The sequence below is a fragment of the Artemia franciscana genome, chromosome 1, assembly GCF_032884065.1.
Source record: "Artemia franciscana chromosome 1, ASM3288406v1, whole genome shotgun sequence".
In the NCBI taxonomy this organism is placed as follows: domain Eukaryota; kingdom Metazoa; phylum Arthropoda; class Branchiopoda; order Anostraca; family Artemiidae; genus Artemia; species Artemia franciscana.
In genome coordinates, this window is record NC_088863.1 from 58,498,502 (window position 1) to 58,519,624 (window position 21,123).

General features: G+C 34.6%; 1 protein-coding gene and 1 long non-coding RNA gene across 3 annotated transcripts in view; one reads left to right on the plus strand and one right to left on the minus strand.

The window, feature by feature from the left end:
* The window catches only part of LOC136031910 (uncharacterized), a 121,800-nt gene extending 109,308 nt beyond the window's left edge, over positions 1-12,492 (plus strand). The window contains exon 2 of the long non-coding RNA XR_010618612.1: positions 9,893-12,492. This is a non-coding gene — a long non-coding RNA (uncharacterized LOC136031910). The remainder of the gene's footprint in view (positions 1-9,892) is intronic.
* The window catches only part of LOC136031898 (mitochondrial tRNA-specific 2-thiouridylase 1-like), a 51,898-nt gene that overhangs the window by 25,489 nt on the left and 5,286 nt on the right, over positions 1-21,123 (minus strand). For both annotated transcript variants that reach the window (XM_065711898.1, XM_065711889.1), the window contains exon 2: positions 5,347-5,512. In XM_065711898.1, the coding sequence (XP_065567970.1) occupies positions 5,347-5,512 (166 nt within the window). The remainder of the gene's footprint in view (positions 1-5,346; positions 5,513-21,123) is intronic.

The window sequence follows — 21,123 nt, forward strand, 5'->3', positions numbered from 1 at the left end:
TGCGTTTCTGTTACACTTGACAAAAATGAAAAGTATTTGTGGCACAAGCGGCACACTGCGCAAAATTTTGTCGGCGTCGAAGATTGTGATTGAGTTGTTCCTGTAACGTAATATTATTTTCTTCTTCACTCTCATTTTTGACTTGTTCTAATTTTTGCTGTCGCTTGTCTTCCAATATCACAATTCTTTGTTTCTCACTTCATTTTTGACATGACTTGTCATGTAATCCCACATTTCTTTGTTCTTAACTTTTGTTTTTGACTCATTTTAATTCTTGCTGCCGCTTATCTTCAAGCCGGATAGTTCTCTGTTCTCCACTTTCAATTTTGAATCGTTACACTTGTCGTTATCGCAAGCATTAAAACCGTATATTTTTTTGTTGTTAATGGTTAGGCCATTTGTCCTCTAGGTATTAGGAAAATGCTAACACTTTATGCAAATAGACTCATTAGGCTACACTTGATATTTTTTATTTGGCTTTGTTTCTTGTGTAATTTTTTTGGCGTCATATACACTAAAAACAATACAACTACTCCTGAGGCAAAAATAGGTGTCTGTAAGCTTTTTAAATGTGCTCATATATTTGACGTCACTCCCGGGAATTTTTTCGAAAAAATTAAGGCTCTTACGAGCTTTCTAAAAACTCCTAACCTATAAAGATCGTTTTTTGAGCCCAAAAATCTCAGAGGGCCAATTTTCCAAAAAATCGCAGAGCCGTTTTCGAGAAAAAATACAAACATATAGAGGATCAGAACGAATTAAAAATGAAACTGAAGAATAAAGGCGTTTTAATCAGTTTCATAATGCTTAGGACAAGAACGTATATTAATAGTTAACAAGAACAATCTCAACCCTCAAATGAGGCAAGATCAAGAGGACGACCTCAGAAATGTAAATTCACAGTTGAAAATGACAACCTAGACCATCAAATGTGACAAAACCAATCTGAGCAGCTAAGGTAAGGACATTGAAACAATGTCTGAAGTAATGTAAACAAAAATGAAGGACAAAGTAATATATAGCTAAAATACTTGCAAAAACGGACAAATAGGTTAGAAGATATGAGACAAAGAGGAAAAATAAATATGCGGTTAGAAGATAAGCAGCAGCAAAAATTACAAGTGACAGCGACCCTTCTAGGTAGTATGTATTCACTGTGGAGTCCTCCGTTATCCGAGTAAAGAATATCCAACAAAGGTGATTCATTGGGCGGCTACTGCTTGTTTGGTTGAATTGTATTAATGAATTGGTTTAGTCGTTTATAGGATGTCACTTACTCTTTAAAATTCCCCACAATCTGAAGCTTGAACTCATGTTTTGCTTTAGCTTCATTCAATGTAAGCGATGATCAAACCATCAATAATAGTAATGTTTTCAGCTTCAAAGTAGCTGGACAACTTTATTGGAAAATCAATTTAGCACCATATCGATCACAAACCCCTGAAAGTGATTTTGAACCACCTTAATAGAGTCAAATGTGTTTTTCAGGCATAAAAAAGCTGTTGAAGAACACCTTGCACGTCCTTTAAAGTATGGGATCTCTCGTAACCCAATACATCTATTAGAAGAAATATTGCAAGACAAAACAACTATGCCAAAGGTTACATGCAAATGCGAGAATTCGCGGACGATGTAAATCAACCTACTGATTCACTGGGACAACAGCCTTGATTGGAAGACAAGCGACAAAAAGAATAAAAATATAAAATCCTGCCGTGCAGCCGTGCTAGGGACCGACGGCGAAGCTGCCGGTACCCTTGTACGTATATCCTTAAACGAGCGTAAATTGTGTCTTTATTTATTTATTCTCGAAAGCAGGACCATATTTGTTCGAAATTTGGCACCCTTAGATCTTCTGGCCTGAAAAAGCAATCTAGAGAGGTAAGGAATCTGAGAAAATTCGTTTAGAATCTTAATCCTGGAAAAAATTCATATAAAACATGTCACATGTAGGAACACAATCCAAAAGCATAAATACATCATTTGTATCCAAGGAATGGTCGTATCGTTTTTAGTATTGATGACACTAAGAATAACATGTAAATATAAGAATGGCAACCAAATAAGAAGATGATGTATCTATAAAACTAAAGAATAACACAATAATTATGCTATTGTGGAGTTTAGATACTTCAGAAAATTACAATATCCCTGAATAAGGAACGTTTTATTTCATCGTCTGTAAAGGATAAGATGGAAGGAGAAATTAAATTCACAACACAAATCTTAATTCAACAGAAATTGCTCATTTGCCACGCCATTGTTTGTAAATAAAGAATAAAATGATGATTACGCCAATACGTATTTTGGATATTTCAGAGGTCACAGGATTGGAACACATGATTTTGAACAGCTAAAGCAAAAGATATGAAAAAAAGCTGGAGGTATTGATGCCCAAAAATGAAGCACAACTGAGATCTACGGCTAGAAGACATTTGAGAATAACAACAAAATCCAGAAGAAAACAAAACCTGTAAAATCGATGAATCTTTGATGCATTAACAGGAAAGAGGTATTAAATTCACGCCAGACTTTTTGAACTCAATTGCTATTGCTTATTTGACACCCCATGACTTAAAACAGAAGAATAACGAATAAATATACTCCCTTTAAACGAACAAATGTGTATTTATTTAAAACACGATTTAGTTACAATTACATGCATTCTTAGCTGCAGTTAGAAGACAAGCGCAAACGAGAACCAATATATACAAGCCTGCAGCGAGCTGAGTGTCAGGTCCGGCCTCAAAATCGTTACAGCACAAGCAGCAGCAATAACCAATATATACAAGCCTGCCGTGTGTTGAGGGCTGGGACAGGCCTCGAAATCGTTATAAGACAAGCAACAACGAGAACCAATATATATAAGCCTGCCACGTGCTGAGTGTCAGGAATAGCATTGAAATTGGCTATAAAGTTTTGTTTTTGCTCAGAATTGGCATACTGACATTTCTGGCCACAAAAACAATCTACATAGGTCACAACTTAAAGAAAGAATTCGTATTTATGCCAATGTGGTTGTATCAAACCTATGGTGATGCCATGCCAGAAAGAAGAAGTTCACATTATCTGCCCATAGAAGACAAGCGACAATGAAAATCAATATATCCAAGCCTGCAACGTAGCCGTGCCATGACTGGTCCTATATCTTTAAACAAGCAACTGTATATGCATTCATTTATTTACGTGTAAATATTTTCTTGAAAAGGGCTTCAAATTATAATTGAAAAAACTAGCACCCTGAGATTTTATGGCCTGAAAAAACAATCGAGATAGGTTACGAGTTTGAGAAAAGTCGTTTAGAACTTCAATTTTGGAAGAAAAAAATCATGCGAGCAATGTCATATTTATATACATTTCAAGGCCATAAATTCCATCATTTTCCCCGGGGATGGTCGTATCGTTTTTAGTATCTATGATGGTTGCAAAATTGCACAAGATGGCAAATGACACTGAACAGGTAAAAAAAAGACATGGAACAAAGAAGAGCAAAAATCACATTGAGTTAGAAAAAAAACGTTGCACAACAAGATATGCTACTAGAAGACAAAGCGAAATTATAATAGAATGAAGCAATGTGTTAATTCAGCGTGCCTTAGTGGTTAGAAGACAAAGCAAAATTACAATGGAATAACAGAATGCCTTGGTTTAGCTTGTGTGAGTCAATGTTCAGTAAACAGGAAGGAGAAATAAAAATCTAGCGTCTATGATATGTGCAAGATCACGCAAGATGATAAATGAATCTGAACAGGAACATTCCTAGTTGTTACTGAATAATATAACACTGAATTAAAGCAAAATCATGACAACTGGGGAAAAATGTTATTTTGAATGAATCCGAGCAGCTAAAGAAAAATGAACAGAAAAAGACAGAGATACTGATGCAGGCAAATGAAGATAAGACAGATCTGTTTCTAGAGACATGTGTCAGCCAGCATCACAGCAAATACATCGAATCATAAATGAAATCTGTTGTTTGAAGCGAAGCAAAAGTGAGTTCAACAACTCATAGTGAACAGTGAGTTCAGAAACAAGTTCCAAAAGAAAATAAATCCTACAAAATGGATGATTCTTCGATGAATTAAAATGAAGGAGGAATTAATTCACTCAAGAAATTCCTAATATGACACCTTAAGAATATATAAGATAAAGGTTAAGGATGCAGCACTAGACCCTTAAATTCCAAGCCGGCGGTGGTGATCTCCGTCTCCAGGCCCTTCAGCCAGGAAGTGCAATGGGGGGATAGGGGTCAGTCATCTTGTGCTTCCGTACACCCTTCCTGCTTACCTTCCCCAGATTTCTCCAGGTCTCCATTTCAAAGAATATATGATACTCCCTTTAAATGATCAACTGTGTATACATTTATGTATGCATATAGGCACAATTTTTTTTTTTAAACGATTTTCAATGAATCCAAAGAGTCAAAAAGTAAAAGGCATGGGAAAATATATGATCTTCTGATGAACAAAAATGAAATACAAAAATGATCCCCAGCAAGAGGACATGTGACAAAAAGCATTACTGCAAACCTCTAAGGAAAATAATCGACACCAAGATCGGTAGTTAAAAGAAAAGTCACAGGGATAATCACATCGAATCATGAATAAAACGGTTAGAAAAGAAGCAACGGTGAGAAACACAACAAGTCTTAGAAGAAAATAAACCCTATAAAATGGATAATTCTTTGATGTCAGGAAGGAGGAATTAAATTAATCAAATATATCTTCTACAAGCCTGCTGCAAGCTGAGTGACAGGGCAAAGCCCATGATCCCGTATTATATAGCCTATATATGCATATATACAGTTGGATTAAAATTGATACGTTGGTATCAGAAAAGACAAAATCAAATCTCGTAAGAGTAATAGATATAATAATAAAAAGCCGAACTAGAAATCTTAAGCCGCCTCTTAGCTTAACTAGAAATGCTGAACAAATAACCCCTAGGCCAAATATTGAAAAGTCAAATACAAACTAGAAAAGGATGACAAAAGAAAGACTACATTACATAATAAAAGAATATATATATATATATATATATATATATATATATATATATATATATATATATATATATATATATATATATATATATATATATATATATATATATATATATATATATATATATATATATATATATATATATATATATATATGTATATATATATAAATATATATATATATATATATATATATATATATATATATATACATATATATATACATATATATATATATATATATATATATATGTATATATATATATATATATATATATATATATATATATATATATATATATATATATATTATATACATAAATAAATTAGAAGAGCGAACTCACAGAAAAACGTCATTCCAATACTCTTTAACAAAAGAAACTTCCTTAAAAGGAATACTGAGTTTTTTACAGACATTATAGGCATCTTCAGCATCTTCAGCCAATGTACATTGGCCTTTCTCATCAGTCAGGTCCCAATTCTTCATAAAAACTCCAATAACTTCATACCCTAAAACAAAGTAAAATCTATTTTCAAACAGTTCGTGGTAACAAAATGTAATTAACGAGCGACCCGGGTGAATAGTAACTGAAACTCTAAAAATCAAAATTTTGATACCAATAAATACATATATATATATATATATATATATATATATATATATATATATATATATATATATATATATATATATATATATATATATATATATATATATATATATATATATATATATATATATATACTAGCTGTTGGTGGGGCGCTTCGCGCCCCCCTGCGCGCGTAAGTCGTTACGCGCCATATTAGTTACGCGCCATTGTAGTTGTGTCCCTGTGTCCCACCTGTGAATATAGATAGATTTATATATGTGTTTCAAACTACGTAAAACTTGCGAATATACAACATTCTTGGCTTTCCCATTGTCTGTGCATATACAAAGCCTTATGTACTAATAATGACGTCATATGCAAACGCTCTTTTTATGAACAAACAAACATGCATACACACAACTCGTTTTTATATAGATAGATAGATAGATACAATACAAATTAACTGCGTAAAACTTGCGAATATACAACATTCTTCGATGTCCAATTGTCGCTGAATATAAATAGATTGTCAGGTTTACCGACCCTCGAACATGCAACGTACAATTGTCCATGGGAAAAACAATCAGTATTAAGATCTATACCACATTTTTCTAATGATTGACCTTGAGATTTGTTAATGGTGATTGCAAATGCTAATCGAATTGGGAATTGCAATCTTTTAAATTGGAAAGGCAGATCCGTTGGAATCATGGGAATGCGAGGAATAAGAACAGCCTCACCCTCAAAAGGCCCTGTCTTGTGGCCTCTATTAGATTTTCCATTGTTTTTTTTTACGGCAAGTCGCGTGCCATTGCAAAGCTTTGGTGGGTTGATATTTCGTACGCTTATTTTTAGTTGTAGCACGTGTGGTGGAAACCCTGAAAGATCCACGGAATTTAAAAATTCAGATGGATAATTAACCGCTTCATTTGGTTCCAAAACTGTGTCGACTGACTTGTAAAGGACTGCCTGGTCTCGAATCTTGGTCAAAACAGTATTGTTGATTTCGTGGACGTCTATATTTTTGGGTGCAAGAATCGCTCTTTCACTTAGCCATTTATTATTTTTATAATTGTTTAGAATATTCGGAAATACTTTTTCAATCAATTCATTTTTGGACATCACTAAATTACAGAAATCAGCAGGTAGTTGTATACGTCCAGAAATTGAGTCTACTGGGAGCTTTCCGTTTCCCCAATTGCCAGCAATTGATCTGAAAATGTTTGACCAGAGTCATCGTTTTGCAATCGGACACGCATATTTGTAGTTAATTGTAATGTTTTTACGTGTGCCCATAAATTAGAATTTTTCAGGCAAGCATTCATTTCGTCTGCGGGAGTTGATCTAGGTATTATAGGTAATGTTTGCGTGAAATCTCCCGCAAGCAATATTAATGTGCTGCCAAAGGGTTTCGACTACCCTCGCAAATCTTTCAAGCATTGATCCAGAGCCTCGAGCGATTTTTTGTGTGCCATTGTGCACTCATCCCAAATAATAAGTTTGCATTGCTGCAATACTTTACCCATCCCAGATGATTTGGAAATATTACACGTGGGAGTTTCTGTAGAATGCAAATTCAGAGGCAATTTCAAAGCGGAATGAGCAGTTCTTCCACCAGGCACCAATGTTGCGGCTATTCCGGACGACGCAATTGCCAACGCTATATCATTTTTGGATCGAATTGATGCCAGAATCAGTTTTATCACAAGCATTTTACCAGTACCTCCTGGTGCATCCAAAAAGAAAATTTCTCCAACGTTGTTATCGACACAATGCATTATCGTATCATAAATGTCTTTTCGTTCCGACGTTAACTTGGAAATGTTATTTTGTACATACGACAATAGATCACTCGTACTGTAACTTTGTTCACGATCCAATTCTACACATGTCGAAACAGCAGTGATACGGTTAGGTGAAGGCATTCCCAAACCCTGAAGAGGTTTGTTTGCCATATGTACGCACAAATCTTCTATAATAACTAAAGTGTAGTTATAAATTTCTGATGTAAAATCAAAACTCATATCTGACGTCTCTAACTGTTTTCGATGGAGTATATCTTCGGACATTTCTGACTTATATTTTCCCTGTAACTCTGTAGGAGCTGATGGAGAGCAAGTTGTTAAAATGATGCCAAACAATGCACGAATTTGACTTGGAGTTGACGTTTCGCACGCGTCATTGATGCAGTTATCCCAGTGTTGGTCATTCTCCAATAAATTAACAGCTTCATTACTGCTTATGTATCTTCCAGCCTGATATTGTACGATTTCGTCAATATCTTTGATTTCGGGCTTCAAGCCAAAAACTGCCATGTCACTGCCTTTTTTGACGTATTTACATATGTATTTGATTGCCTTTACGGAGTTACAGTATTCAACGTTTATGTATGCATTAAATGTTTTTGATAATAATGGGGAATATGGAACAACCCACTGGTTATCTACTTCGGTGGTGGTACCGTTACGCTTCTTTATTATTGCTGTTTTACCGCCATCTTCAGTAGATCTTCTTCTATATAGTGGGTAACCATCATTGCCAGTAATTGTGTTGGATACTAAAAGTCGAGGATATTGCTTTGTGCACCTTCCTTTGGCCATGCATGGTGAATTTTCGTTCAGTGCACCGCAAGGTCCATGTATCATATTTTTTACAATAATATCATGTAACCCCTTATCGACATTTTCATCAGGTATTTCAGCGGAAATCACATCATCAATTTCGTTCGAAGTAATTTTTTATGTAGCCAGATTAGTATATGTGCGTGTGGCAAACCTCGTTTACACATTCCCATTGTTTCACCATTGAATTTCAAGGCCTTGCAATAGGGACAAATTTTAGACATAGTCCCGCTTTGAACACATCTACTCAAGCTATAATCATCGACTGGGCTGTACCTGAATGCCAGGCGATAACTTTCAGTTTGCTCTGATTCCTCGGCACGCTTTCTTTTCTTACTTTCTCTATCAGCAGCAAGCCTGATTTCTTGCTGTTCTTGTGATTCCTCGGCACGCCTTATTTTTTCACTTTCTCTTTTAGCAGCGAGTCTGGTTTCATGTTGCTCTAGTAGTTCCTCGGCATGCCTTCTTTTTTCACTTTCTCTTTTAGCAGCAAGTCTGGTTTCATGTTGCTCTGGTAGTTCCTCGGCATGCCTTCTTTTTTCACTTTCTCTTTTAGCAGCAAGTCTGGTTTCGCGTTGCTCTGGGTAGTTCCTCGTCACGCTTTCTGTTCTTTCTTTCTCTATCAGCCTCAAGCCTGTTTCCCTGCTGTTCTTTTGATTCCTCGGCACGCTTTCTTTTCTTACTTTCTCTATCAGCCTCAAGCCTGTTTCCTTGCTGTTCTTTTGATTCCTCGGCACGCTTTCTTTTCTTACTTTCTCTATCAGCAGCAAATTTTTTGGCATAGACTCTTTGAACATCTTCCTCGGCTGTTGCCATTGTAAGTTCATCAGTCATTTTACAGTTAAACATTAATAGATTTCTACGTGAACACATGTCTTAAATATCTTTAATGACGTCACCGTCATAACAAAAATGACGACAACTAACTTCATGACGTCAGTCAACACACAAACATGACGTCACCCGACAGACAGACCCACACATCCACAGACAACTTATTTTTATATATATATATATATATATATATATATATATATATATATATATATATATATATATATATATATATATATCTATATATATAAAAATAAGTTGTCTGTCTGTGGATGTGTGGATGGATGTGTCAGGTGACGTCACCTGAAAAAACTGGATTAGGTGACGTCAAAACTGAAAAAACTAAAAAAAGGCAAAAACTACAAAAAAAACTAAAAACTAATAAAAAAAATAAAAAAGCTAAAAAACTAAAAAAACTATAAAGGTAAAAACCAATAAAAAACTAAAAAAAAAACTGAAAAAACTAAAAAAAGGCAAAAACTACAAAAAAAAACTAAAAACTAATAAAAAAAGTAAAAAAGCTAAAAAACTAAAAAAACTAAAAAAACTAAAAAAAATGTAAAAAACTAAAAAAAATAAAAAATAAAAAAAAACTAAAAAAAAGGAAAAAACTGAAAAATAAGCTAAAATAAAGGTAAAAACCAATAAAAAACTAAAAAAAAAAGGCAAAAACTAATAAATGACGACACTCAAAGAGAAAGCGACCAGGACAAAAAACTAAAAAAAAAGGCAAAAACTACAAAAAAACTAAAAACTAATAAAAAAAATAAAAAAGCTAAAAAACTAAAAAAACTAAAAAAAGGTAAAAAACTAAAAAACTAAAAACTAAAAAAAAACTAAAAAAGGTAAAAACTAAAAGAACTAAAAAAGAAAAAAATAAATGACGACACTCAAAGAGAAAGCGACCAGGACAAAAGGAATGTTCGATTAGCAATCAACAAAGCACCGGGACACAGGGAGTATAAATGACGACCAGGACACAAGTAAAAAAAAAAAATTAACAAAACTAAAAAGAAGGTAAAAACTACAAAAAAACTAAAAAGAAAAAAAACTAAAAACTAATAAAAAAACTAAAAAATCTAAAAATCTAAATAAACTAAAAAAGAAAAAAAAAGGAAAAAAATAAAGGAGAAAAACAAAACTAAAAAACGAATGTATATACAGACCGGTACACCGGGATACAAATGACGACCGGGACACAGGGAATATAAATAACGACCGGGACACAGGGACACAACTACAACGGGGACACCGGGGGAAACAGGGGGATATAAATGACGACCGGGACAAAAAAACTAAAAAGAAATAAAAACTAAAAACTAATAAAAAAAACTAAAAAATCTAAAAATCTAAATAAGCTAAAAAAGAAAAAAAAAGGAAAAAAATAAAGGAGAAAAACAAAACTAAAAAACGAATGTATATACAGACCGGGACACCGGGATACAAATGATGACCGGGACCCGGGACACAGGGAATATAAATGACGACCGGGACACAGGGACACAACTACAACGGGGACACCGGGGGAAACAGGGGGATAACCTGACAATCTATTTATATGCAAAGACAATGGGACAGCAAAGAATGTTGTATATTCGCAAGTTTTACGTAGTTAAAACCATATATATATATATATCTATATTCACAGGTGGGACATAGGGACACAACTACAATGGCGCGTAACTATTATGGCGCGTAACGACTTACGCGCGCGGGGGGGCTTGGGGGGGGCGCGAAGCGCCCCCACCAACTAGGTGTTGGGGTGGCGCGAAGCGCCACCCCAACAGCTAGTATATATATATATATATATATCTATCTATATATATAAAAATAAGTTGTCTGTCTGTCTGTGGATGGATGGATCAGGTGACGTCACCTGAAAAAACTGGATCAGGTGACGTCAAAACTGAAAAAACTAAAAAAAGGCAAAAACTACAAAAAAAACTAAAAACTAATAAAAAAAATAAAAAAGCTAAAAAACTAAAAAAACTAAAAAAAGGCAAAAACTACAAAAAAAACTAAAAACTAATAAAAAAGCTAAAAAACTAAAAAAACTAAAAAAAGGCAAAAACTACAAAAAAAACTAAAAACTAATAAAAAAAATAAAAAAGCTAAAAAACTAAAAAAACTAAAAAAACTAAAAAAAGGTAAAAAACTAAAAAAACTAAAAACTAAAAAAAACTAAAAAAAAAGGAAAAAACTGAAAAATAAGCTAAAATAAATGTAAAAACCAATAAAAAACTAAAAAAAAAAACTGAAAAAACTAAAAAAAGGCAAAAACTACAAAAAAAACTAAAAACTAATAAAAAAAGTAAAAAAGCTAAAAAACTAAAAAAACTAAAAAAAGGTAAAAAACTAAAAAAAATAAAAAATAAAAAAAAAACTAAAAAAAAGGAAAAAACTGAAAAATAAGCTAAAATAAAGGTAAAAACCAATAAAAAACTAAAAAGAAAAAAAGGAAAAAACTAAAAAAAAATTTCATCTAAAAAACTAAAAAAAACTAAAAAAGGTAAAAACTAAAAGAACTAAAAAAGAAAAAAATAAATGACGAAACTCAAAGAGAAAGCGACCAGGACAAAAGGAATGTTCGATTAGCAATCAACAAAGCACCGGGACACAGGGAGTATAAATGACGACCAGGACATAAGTAAAAAAAAAAAAACTATCTATATATATAAAAATAAGTTGTCTGTGGATCTGTGGATCGTGGATCAGGTGACGTCACCTGAAAAAACTGGATCAGGTGACGTCAAAACTGAAAAAACTAAAAAAAGGCAAAAACTACAAAAAAAACTAAAAACTAATAAAAAAAATAAAAAAGCTAAAAAACTAAAAAAACTAAAAAAAGGCAAAAACTACAAAAAAAACTAAAAACTAATAAAAAAGCTAAAAAACTAAAAAAACTAAAAAAAAGGCAAAAACTACAAAAAAACTAAAAACTAATAAAAAAAATAAAAAAGCTAAAAAACTTAAAAAAACTAAAAAAACTAAAAAAGGTAAAAAACTAAAAAAACTAAAAACTAAAAAAAAACTAAAAAAAAGGAAAAAACTGAAAAATAAGCTAAAATAAAGGTAAAAACCAATAAAAAACTAAAAAAAAACTGAAAAAACTAAAAAAAGGCAAAAACTACAAAAAAACTAAAAACTAATAAAAAAAGTAAAAAAGCTAAAAAACTAAAAAAACTAAAAAAACTAAAAAAAAACTAAAAAAGGTAAAAAACTAAAAAAAATAAAAAATAAAAAAAAAATAAAAAAAAAGGAAAAAACTGAAAAATAAGCTAACATAAAGGTAAAAACCAATAAAAAACTAAAAAGAAAAAAAGGAAAAAACTAAAAAAAATTTTCATCTAAAAAACTAAAAAAAACTAAAAAAGGTAAAAACTAAAAGAACTAAAAAAGAAAAAAATAAATGACGACACTCAAAGAGAAAGCGACCAGGACAAAAGGAATGTTCGATTAGCAATCAACAAAGCACCGGGACACAGGGAGTATAAATGACGACCAGGACATAAGTAAAAAAAAAAATTAACAAAACTAAAAAGAAGGTAAAAACTACAAAAAAACTAAAAAGAAAAAAAAACTAAAAACTAATAAAAAAAATAAAAAATCTAAAAATCTAAATAAACTAAAAAAGAAAAAAAAAGGAAAAAAATAAAGGAGAAAAACAAAACTAAAAAACGAATGTATATACAGACCGGTACACCGGGATACAAATGACGACCGGGACACAGGGAATATAAATGACGACCGGGACACAGGGACACAACTACAACGGGGACACCGGGGGAAACAGGGGGATATAAATGACGACCGGGACAAAAAAACTAAAAAGAAAAAAAAACTAAAAACTAATAAAAAAACTAAAAAATCTAAAAATCTAAATAAGCTAAAAAAGAAAAAAAAGGAAAAAAATAAAGGAGAAAAACAAAACTAAAAAACGAATGTATATACAGACCGGGACACCGGGATACAAATGACGACCGGGACACAGGGAATATAAATGACGACCGGGACACAGGGACACAACTACAACGGGGACACCGGGGGAAACAGGGGGATGTAAATGACGACCGGGACACTGGGACAGGGAATGGTCGATTAGCAATCACCATCAACAAAGCTCAAGGGCAATCATTAGAATCATGAGGTATAGATCTGAATACAGATTGTTTTCCCATGGACCATTATATGTTGCATGTTCAAGAGTCGGTAAACCTGACAATCTATTTATATGCAAAGACAATGGGACAGCAAAGAATGTTGTATATTCGCAAGTTTTACGTAGTTAAAACCATATATATATATATATATATATATATATATATATATATATATATATATATATATATATATATATATATATATATATATATATATATATATATATATATATATATATATATATATATATATATATATATATATATATATATATATATATATCTATCTATATTCACAGGTGGGACATAGGGACACAACTACAATGGCGCGTAACTATTATGGCGCGTAACGACTTACGCGCGCGGGGGGGCTTGGGGGGGGCGCGAAGCGCCCCCACCAACTAGGTGTTGGGGTGGCGCGAAGCGCCACCCCAACAGCAAGTATATATATAAAAAGAATTGGATTTTGATGCTGATTTCAAATATATAAATTTCATTCCGTTTAGTTTTATCTATCGAAAATTACGAGCCTGAAATATTTTCATTGATTTTCAAAAGAAGAAGGGGATACTCTTAAAAGTCAAGTGATCTTAATGAAAACCACACCATCAGATTTAGTGTATCAGATAACCTTATTGTATAGGTTTCAAGCCCCTATCTGCAAAAATATAGAGTTTGTATTTTTTGCCAGAAAAAAGACCACAGATGTCTGTTATTTTTTCCTAGGGGTGATTTTATCGACTTAGTGGTACTAGCATATCGGGAGAGGACTCATTCAAACGGAAATTAAAAGTTCTATTGCCCTATTCAAGCGAAAAAAGAATTGGAGGGCCACTAGCCACCCTCCCTATTCCCTTTTCCTCAAAATCCTCCGGTCAAAATTTCGAGACAGCCATTACGTTGATCATAGTTCAAGAACCAATAACTATGCCTTTGGTTATAAAATAAGCCCCAAAAATTCCCAGGGGAAAGGTATTTAGAAGTTAGATAATTTTCCCATTGTTTACACATAATATTTGTTATTGGAATGCACCCATACATTTTCGGGTGTGAGTGAAAAATTTTCTGCTGGATGATTTTCCATGGGGAGGGAAGTTTCCGGGGAGTGAACTTGTCAGGGGAAACTATACACTGTGAAAACTTTCCTGAATTCTTATACAATTTTTTTTTACATGTTTTGCTTTCTCTTTTCCGTCTCAATTTTACGGACGGAATGGTTAAGAGTAACTGTACAGGGTAAATTTTCATTGGGATTGAATTGTCTAGAGGTTATCCCGTGGAGAGGGGATTTCTCCGTGTCGATGGGGCCATATTTCCTGGCATTATTTAAAAACGATCAGAAATTAAATAAACAAGAGCCAAGAGCTCATTAGGCACTTGTGACGAAGTCGGAAGAGCCAAGAGATACGAGCTTATATGGTATGAGCTCTATCGAAATTCTAAGAATCAATAGATTGCTTTAAAAGGAAAATCAGAGGCTTAATGCCGATCGGGATTTGAAATAAGAACTCTGAGTCACGATGTAAAAAATATCTCAAATTTTCTAATTTCTCCTCTCCCTTTAGCCCCCCAGATGGTCGAATCAGGGAAAACAACTTTATAAAGTCAATTTGTTCAGCTCCCTGACACGCCAACCAATTTTCATCGTCCTAGCACGTCCAGAAGCACCTAACTCGCCAAAGCACTTAACCCCACCTCTTAATTCCCCCAAAGAGAGCGGATCCGGTCCGGTTACGTCAATCGCGTATCAACTTCATTTATAAGCGTTTTCTAAGATTTCGAGTTTCCCCTCCAACTCCTCGCAATGTCAACAGATCTGATAAGGATTTGAAATAAGAGCTCTGAGACATGAGTTCCTTCTAAATATCAAATTTCAGTAAGATTCGGACGCCGTTCTTAAGTTAAAAAGACCTAAATTTTTCCAATTTTTCCAAATTAACAACCCCCAGCTCCCCCAAAGAAAACAGATCCGTACCAATTATGTCATTCTCGTATCTATAATTTGTGCTTATTCTTCCCATCAAGTTTCATCCGATCTCTCCACTCTAAGCGTTTTCAAAGATTTCTGTTTCCACCCTCCAGCACTGCATGTCCCCAGATCCTATTCGAATTGAAAATGGATCATCTGAGGCATAAGATTCTTCTATATATCAAGTTTCATTAAGATCCGATCACCCATTCAGAAAATACCTCGATTTCCACGTTTTCCAATATTTGCCCCCTCGAACTCCCTCCAATGTCACCAGATCTGGTCGTGATTTAAATTGAGAGTTCTAAAGCACAAGATCCTTCTAGATGTCAAATTTCAATAAGGTCTGATCACCTGTTCGTAAGTTAGAAATACCTCATTTTTTCTAATTTTTCCGAATTGCCCCCCTCCCCCCAACTCCACCAAAGAGAGCGGATCAGGTCCGGTTATGTCAGTCACGTATCTTGGACTTGTGCTTATTCTTTCCACCAAGTTCCATCCTGATCTCTCCGCTTTAAGCGTTTTTCAAGATTTCCAGTCCCCCTCCTAATGACAGTGGATCTGGTCGGGATTTGAAATAAGAGCTCTGAGAAATGAGTTCCTTCTAAATAAGAAATTTCATTGAGATCCGGTCACCGTTCTTAAGTTAAAAATACCTCAATTTTTCTAATTTTCCAAATTAACAACCCCCACCTCCCCCAAAGAGAACGGATCCGTATCAATTATGTCAATCTCGTGTCTATAATTTGTGCGTATTCTTCCCATCAAGTTTCATTTCGATCTCTCCACTCTAAGCATTTTCCAAGATTTCTGTTTCCAACCTCCAACCCTGCAGGTCCCCGGATCCGATTCGAATTGAATGGATCATCTGAGACATGAAATTCTTCTATATATCAAGTTTCATTAAGATCCGATCACTGATTTGTAAGATACCTCGATTTTCACGTTTTCCAAGAATTCCGGTTGCCCCCTCCAACTCTCTTCAATGACACCGGATCTCGTCAGGATTTAAAATGAGAGTTCTAAAGCACAAGATCCTTCTAGATATCAAATTTCATTAAGATCTGATCAGCCGTTCATAAGTTAGAAATACCTCATTTTTTTCTAATTTTCCGAATTACTACCCCACCCCACCCCCACCACCCAACTCCACCAAAGAGAGCGTATCTGGTCGGGTTATTTCACTCACCTATCTTGGACTTTTGCTTATTCTTACCACCAAGTTTCATCCTGATCTCTGCACTTTAAGCGTTTTCCATGATTCCCCCCCCCCCTAATGACAGTGGATCCGGTCGGTATTTAAAATAAGATATCTCAGTTTCAAGCTCCTTTCGAATATGAGATTTTATTAAAATACGATTACTCTTTCGTAAGTTGAAAAACCTCATTTTTTCATTTTTTTTTAGAATTAACACCCCCCCCCCCCCAAAAAAAGAGCAGATCCATTCCGTTACGTCAATACCATATCTAGGACTTGTACTTATTTTTCCCAACAAGTTTCATCCTGACCCCTCCACTCTAAGCGTTTTCCAATATCTTAGGTTCCCCCCAACTTCCCCTTCACCGGATTCGGTTGGAATTTAAAATAAGAGCTCTGAGACATGATATCCTTCCAAATATAAAATTTCTTTAAGATCCGATCACACCTTCGTAAGTTAAAAATACCTCATTTTTCTTATTTTTCAGGACTAACCCTCTCCCCAACTCCCCCAAAGAGAGCGGATCCGTTCCTGTTATGTCAATTACATCTAGGACTTACGATTATTTTTGCCATCAAGTTTCATCCCGATACCTCCACTCTAAGCGCTTTCCAAGATTTTAGGTCCCCCCCCAACTCCCCTCATTGTCACCAGATCTGGATTTAAAGTAAGAGCTCTAAGACACTATATCCTTCTAAACCTCAAATTTCATTAAGATCCGATCACTCTTTCGTAAGTTAAAAATACCTCATTTTTTCTAACTTTTCAGAATGACCCCCCCCCCAACTCCCCCGAAGAGAGCGGATCCGTTCCGGTTATGTCAATCACGTATTTAGGACTTGTGCTTATTTTCCCACCAAGTTTCATCACGATCCCTCCACTCTAAGCGTTTTCCAAGATTTTATCACGATTTCCCCCCCCCCCCCCCCAATGTCACCGGATCCAGTCAGGATTTGAAATGAGAGCTCTGAGACACGATATCCTACCAAACTTCAAATTTCATTAAGATCTGATCACTCCTTTGTAAGTTAAAAATACGTAATTTTTCTAACTTTTTTAGAATTAAGCCTTCCCCCCAACTCCCCCAAACAGAGCAGATCTGTTCCTGTTATGTCAATCATGTATGTAGGACTTCTGATTATTTTTACCACCAAGTTTCATCCCGATCCTCCCACTCTAAGCGTTTTCCAAGATTTTAGGTTCCCCCCTCCAACTCCTCCCAATGTTAATCGGATCCGGTCGGGATTTAAAATAAGAATAAAATAGAGCTCTGAGACACTATATCCTTCCAAACATCAAATTTCAATAAGATCCCATCACCCGTTCGTAAGTTAAAAATACTTCATTTTTTCTATTTTTTCCAATTTAAAGGGCCCTCCACTCCCCCCCAGATGGTCAAATCGGTAAAATCGGTGCCTAAAGTAGCAAAACCAGGACAGACCGACAGACAGACCGACAGAATTTGCGATCGCTATATGTCATTTGTTTAGAACCAAGTGCCATCAAAACTGAAGTAAAGGAGCAACGTTAAAACTTCAAGCGAACAGAAATCGTTACATATGTAAAAAAGAGTTTCCCTTTCCTCAACACCTAATTCTTTGTGCTATTAATTATCATAAGAGACAACAAAAATTGCAGCAACTACACTTATCATGACAATAAAGAATTAAGAATAAAATTAAAATTTCAAACTCCCTCAGTTACTTTTAACGTTAACAAAAAAAAGATATTTCAATTATCCAAAATGAGTTTTACAAAAGCATTCGGGCAATGTTAAAAAGTTTGGAGTGACCAATCACACAAAATCATAACCAATCATAGAAAACAACAACACATACAGAATATCTGGCAAAAAAGACAGAAATTTGCCCCGCTCTTTACGCTAAAGTTAGACTCTTTCTCTCAACTCCACTTTTTAAAACAGTAAAAAAACTTTAGCGTAAAGAGGGAAGCACTAATGAGGGAGCACTAAAGAGGGAAGCAGCCCCTTTCATATACGAAGTAATTTCTGTTCGTTTTAAGCTTTAATGACAATCCTTACTTTCAGTTAAAAAAAACTTTTTTTATTTAATTTCTGAACGTTTTGAACTAATACATCTTTTGATTTTGGCTCTCTACAGATGGATAATTAATAGCATATTTATCATTTTTGGCTAAATGGCTATCTCATAGTTTTGATCGAATGACTTTGAGAAAAAAGGGAGCGGGGAGGAGGTCTAGTGGTCCTCCAATTTTTTGGTTACTTAAAAAAGCAACTAAAACTTTTAATTTTTTACGAAGGTTTTTATTAGTAAAAGATAAACGTAATTTACAAATTAGCTTACGTGACGAACTTCTGTATTCGCATTTTTTTATTACTTATATGAGGGGGTTCATCCCATCGTCAGTACCTCGCTCTTTAGACTAAATAAATAGAATAAATAATTGAAATTACTAAAAATAGTTTAGCGTAAAGAGTGAGGTAATAGGATGAGGTGAACCCCTCATATGCGTAATAATTTCTGTTCGTTTTAAGTTTTAATGCTGCTCCTTACTTTCAGTTAAAACAACTTTTTCATATTTATTTTTTCATTTTCTTAAAATAATGCTAGAAAATCCTGCAACCTTTCACGGAAATTTTCTTCCCCCATGACAAATTTCGCTATGGAAAGTTCCCCAAACATACCCGCTCTTCTCAACCCCTCCCCCAACCTAAAAATCCCCCTGAAACGTCTGTTCACTTCCCAATAAACATTACCATATGTAAGCGCTGGTCAAAGTTTGTAACTTGTAGCCCCTCTCACAGGGATTGTGGGGGAGTAATTCGTCCCCAAAGACATAGTGTGCCTGTGGCAAAAAATACAAAATCCCAAATTTTTGTTGATAGGAGCTTTAAACTTATACAATAGAGTTCCCTGATATGCTGAATCTGATGGTGTGATTTTTGTTAAGATTCTATGACTTATAGGGAGTGTTTCTTCCTATTTTCTAAAATAAGGCAAATTTTCTCAGGCTCGTAACTTTTGATGGGAAAGACTAAACTTGATCACTGTTATATATTTAAAATCAGCATTAAAATACGATTCTTTTGATGCAGCTATCGGTATCAAAATTTCATTTTTTAGAGTTTTGGTTACTATTGAGCCGGGTCGCTCCTTACTACAGTTCGTTACCACTAACTGTTTGATCCAGCGTTAACGACACATCTTTAAAAAGTGAGACTGCAGTTGATCTTGCAAGCGGAAATTCCCAACCAATGCAATCAAATATTCAAAAAATTGAGCTCAGTGATATTATGTGTAATCAACCTAATGTGTGCTTTAGCTAATTTGACAGTAGATGTATGTCTAGTAATTGTAAATATCAAAAATTGGTAAATTTTATGTTTTTAGCCATTGTTCAAACAGTCTTTGTAAATAACCCAACTTGATATTTGTAAAAAAAAAATTTCAAGCTGAAGGTGCTTTAGCCGTACAAGAGCTCATGTTGAATTGCCCATTATGGGTTGTAATAGGTTCCACAAAACTGGGCTACCCAGAAGCCACCTTAATTCTACTAAATTTAGCAAGCATTTTTAGTCGATTAATTTTGCTCATGTATCATTGGGGGCGGAGGGCAGGTTTAAAACCCAACCTTTGTTCGTGCAGCGCCAAAAGTACTTGCGACCCCTCCACCCTTGGGTTGGGTTCCAGTCGACTTCCAGTCTTATCCCCCTTCTTTTTCAGCTCCACAATTAATAAAACTTCAAGATTACGAAATCCCCTTCCTTACACCTTGTTACCTCGTCCCCCTCCCCACATACAGAAGTCCTATTTCTCCCCCCTTACAGTATGCTGCCCTATACCCTCCCTACTCTGCCACAAACCAGCAATTTCTTGACAGACATGAATCACCTTTCTCACCATGGCAATTACCAGGTAACAGCCATTTAACAGGTCATCTTCATTCTGCTGCAATTCTCAGCCAAGCTAATAACATCTCCTTTGGAAAAGAGTGCTCTCCTTTCCTATACCCACGCTCCTCTTACTTCCTTCTGGCTCATAAAATTAGCAAACAAACAACTGTTTGCTTTAGTAACCGTTTTACTTTTCTCATGTTCCTTGTTATGAACGCTGAAGGCCTGAATTTTGACAAAGTGACCAAACTAGAGGCCCACTCCCAATTACACAAAATTGAAGTAATTGTTGTAACAGAGGTCCAAGCACAGGAGTCTGACCTTTTAAAAATCAATAACTGCTCCCAATTCATAAAACTTCGTCCTCTATGACCACCCCCTAGGTAAAAAGGGAGGCAGAATATAATTATTTGTAGGTAACTATCTCCTCCCTGAATTGATGCATACCCCCAACCTTTCAGATTACAATGAAATCATTTAGGTAAATGTGAGACCCAAAGTCTTACCTCGCCCTTTTAATTTGTATGTTGTTTTTTTTTGTTTTTTTTTATGCTTTTATTATTCCCAAGTCAAAACGCTGCACAAAGACAGTGGTTTTTACAACAACTATATGTAGTGTCCTCTGCAAATGCCCAAATGCTGGTATTTTCCTAGTAGCTGATACCAATAATCTGAAGTTAAATTCCCTTTGCAGTTCCCTCAATTTAAAACAAATAGTAACAATAAAAACAACCAATGGAAATACTACTCTTGATCTGATTTGCACGAATATGCACAACGTTCGTAGCTCACCTGTTCCTTTGCCCCCTTTAGGAGGAAGCTACCATTTTGTTTATTAATGAAGCCTCATTCCAACTTTAATCATACATTTTCT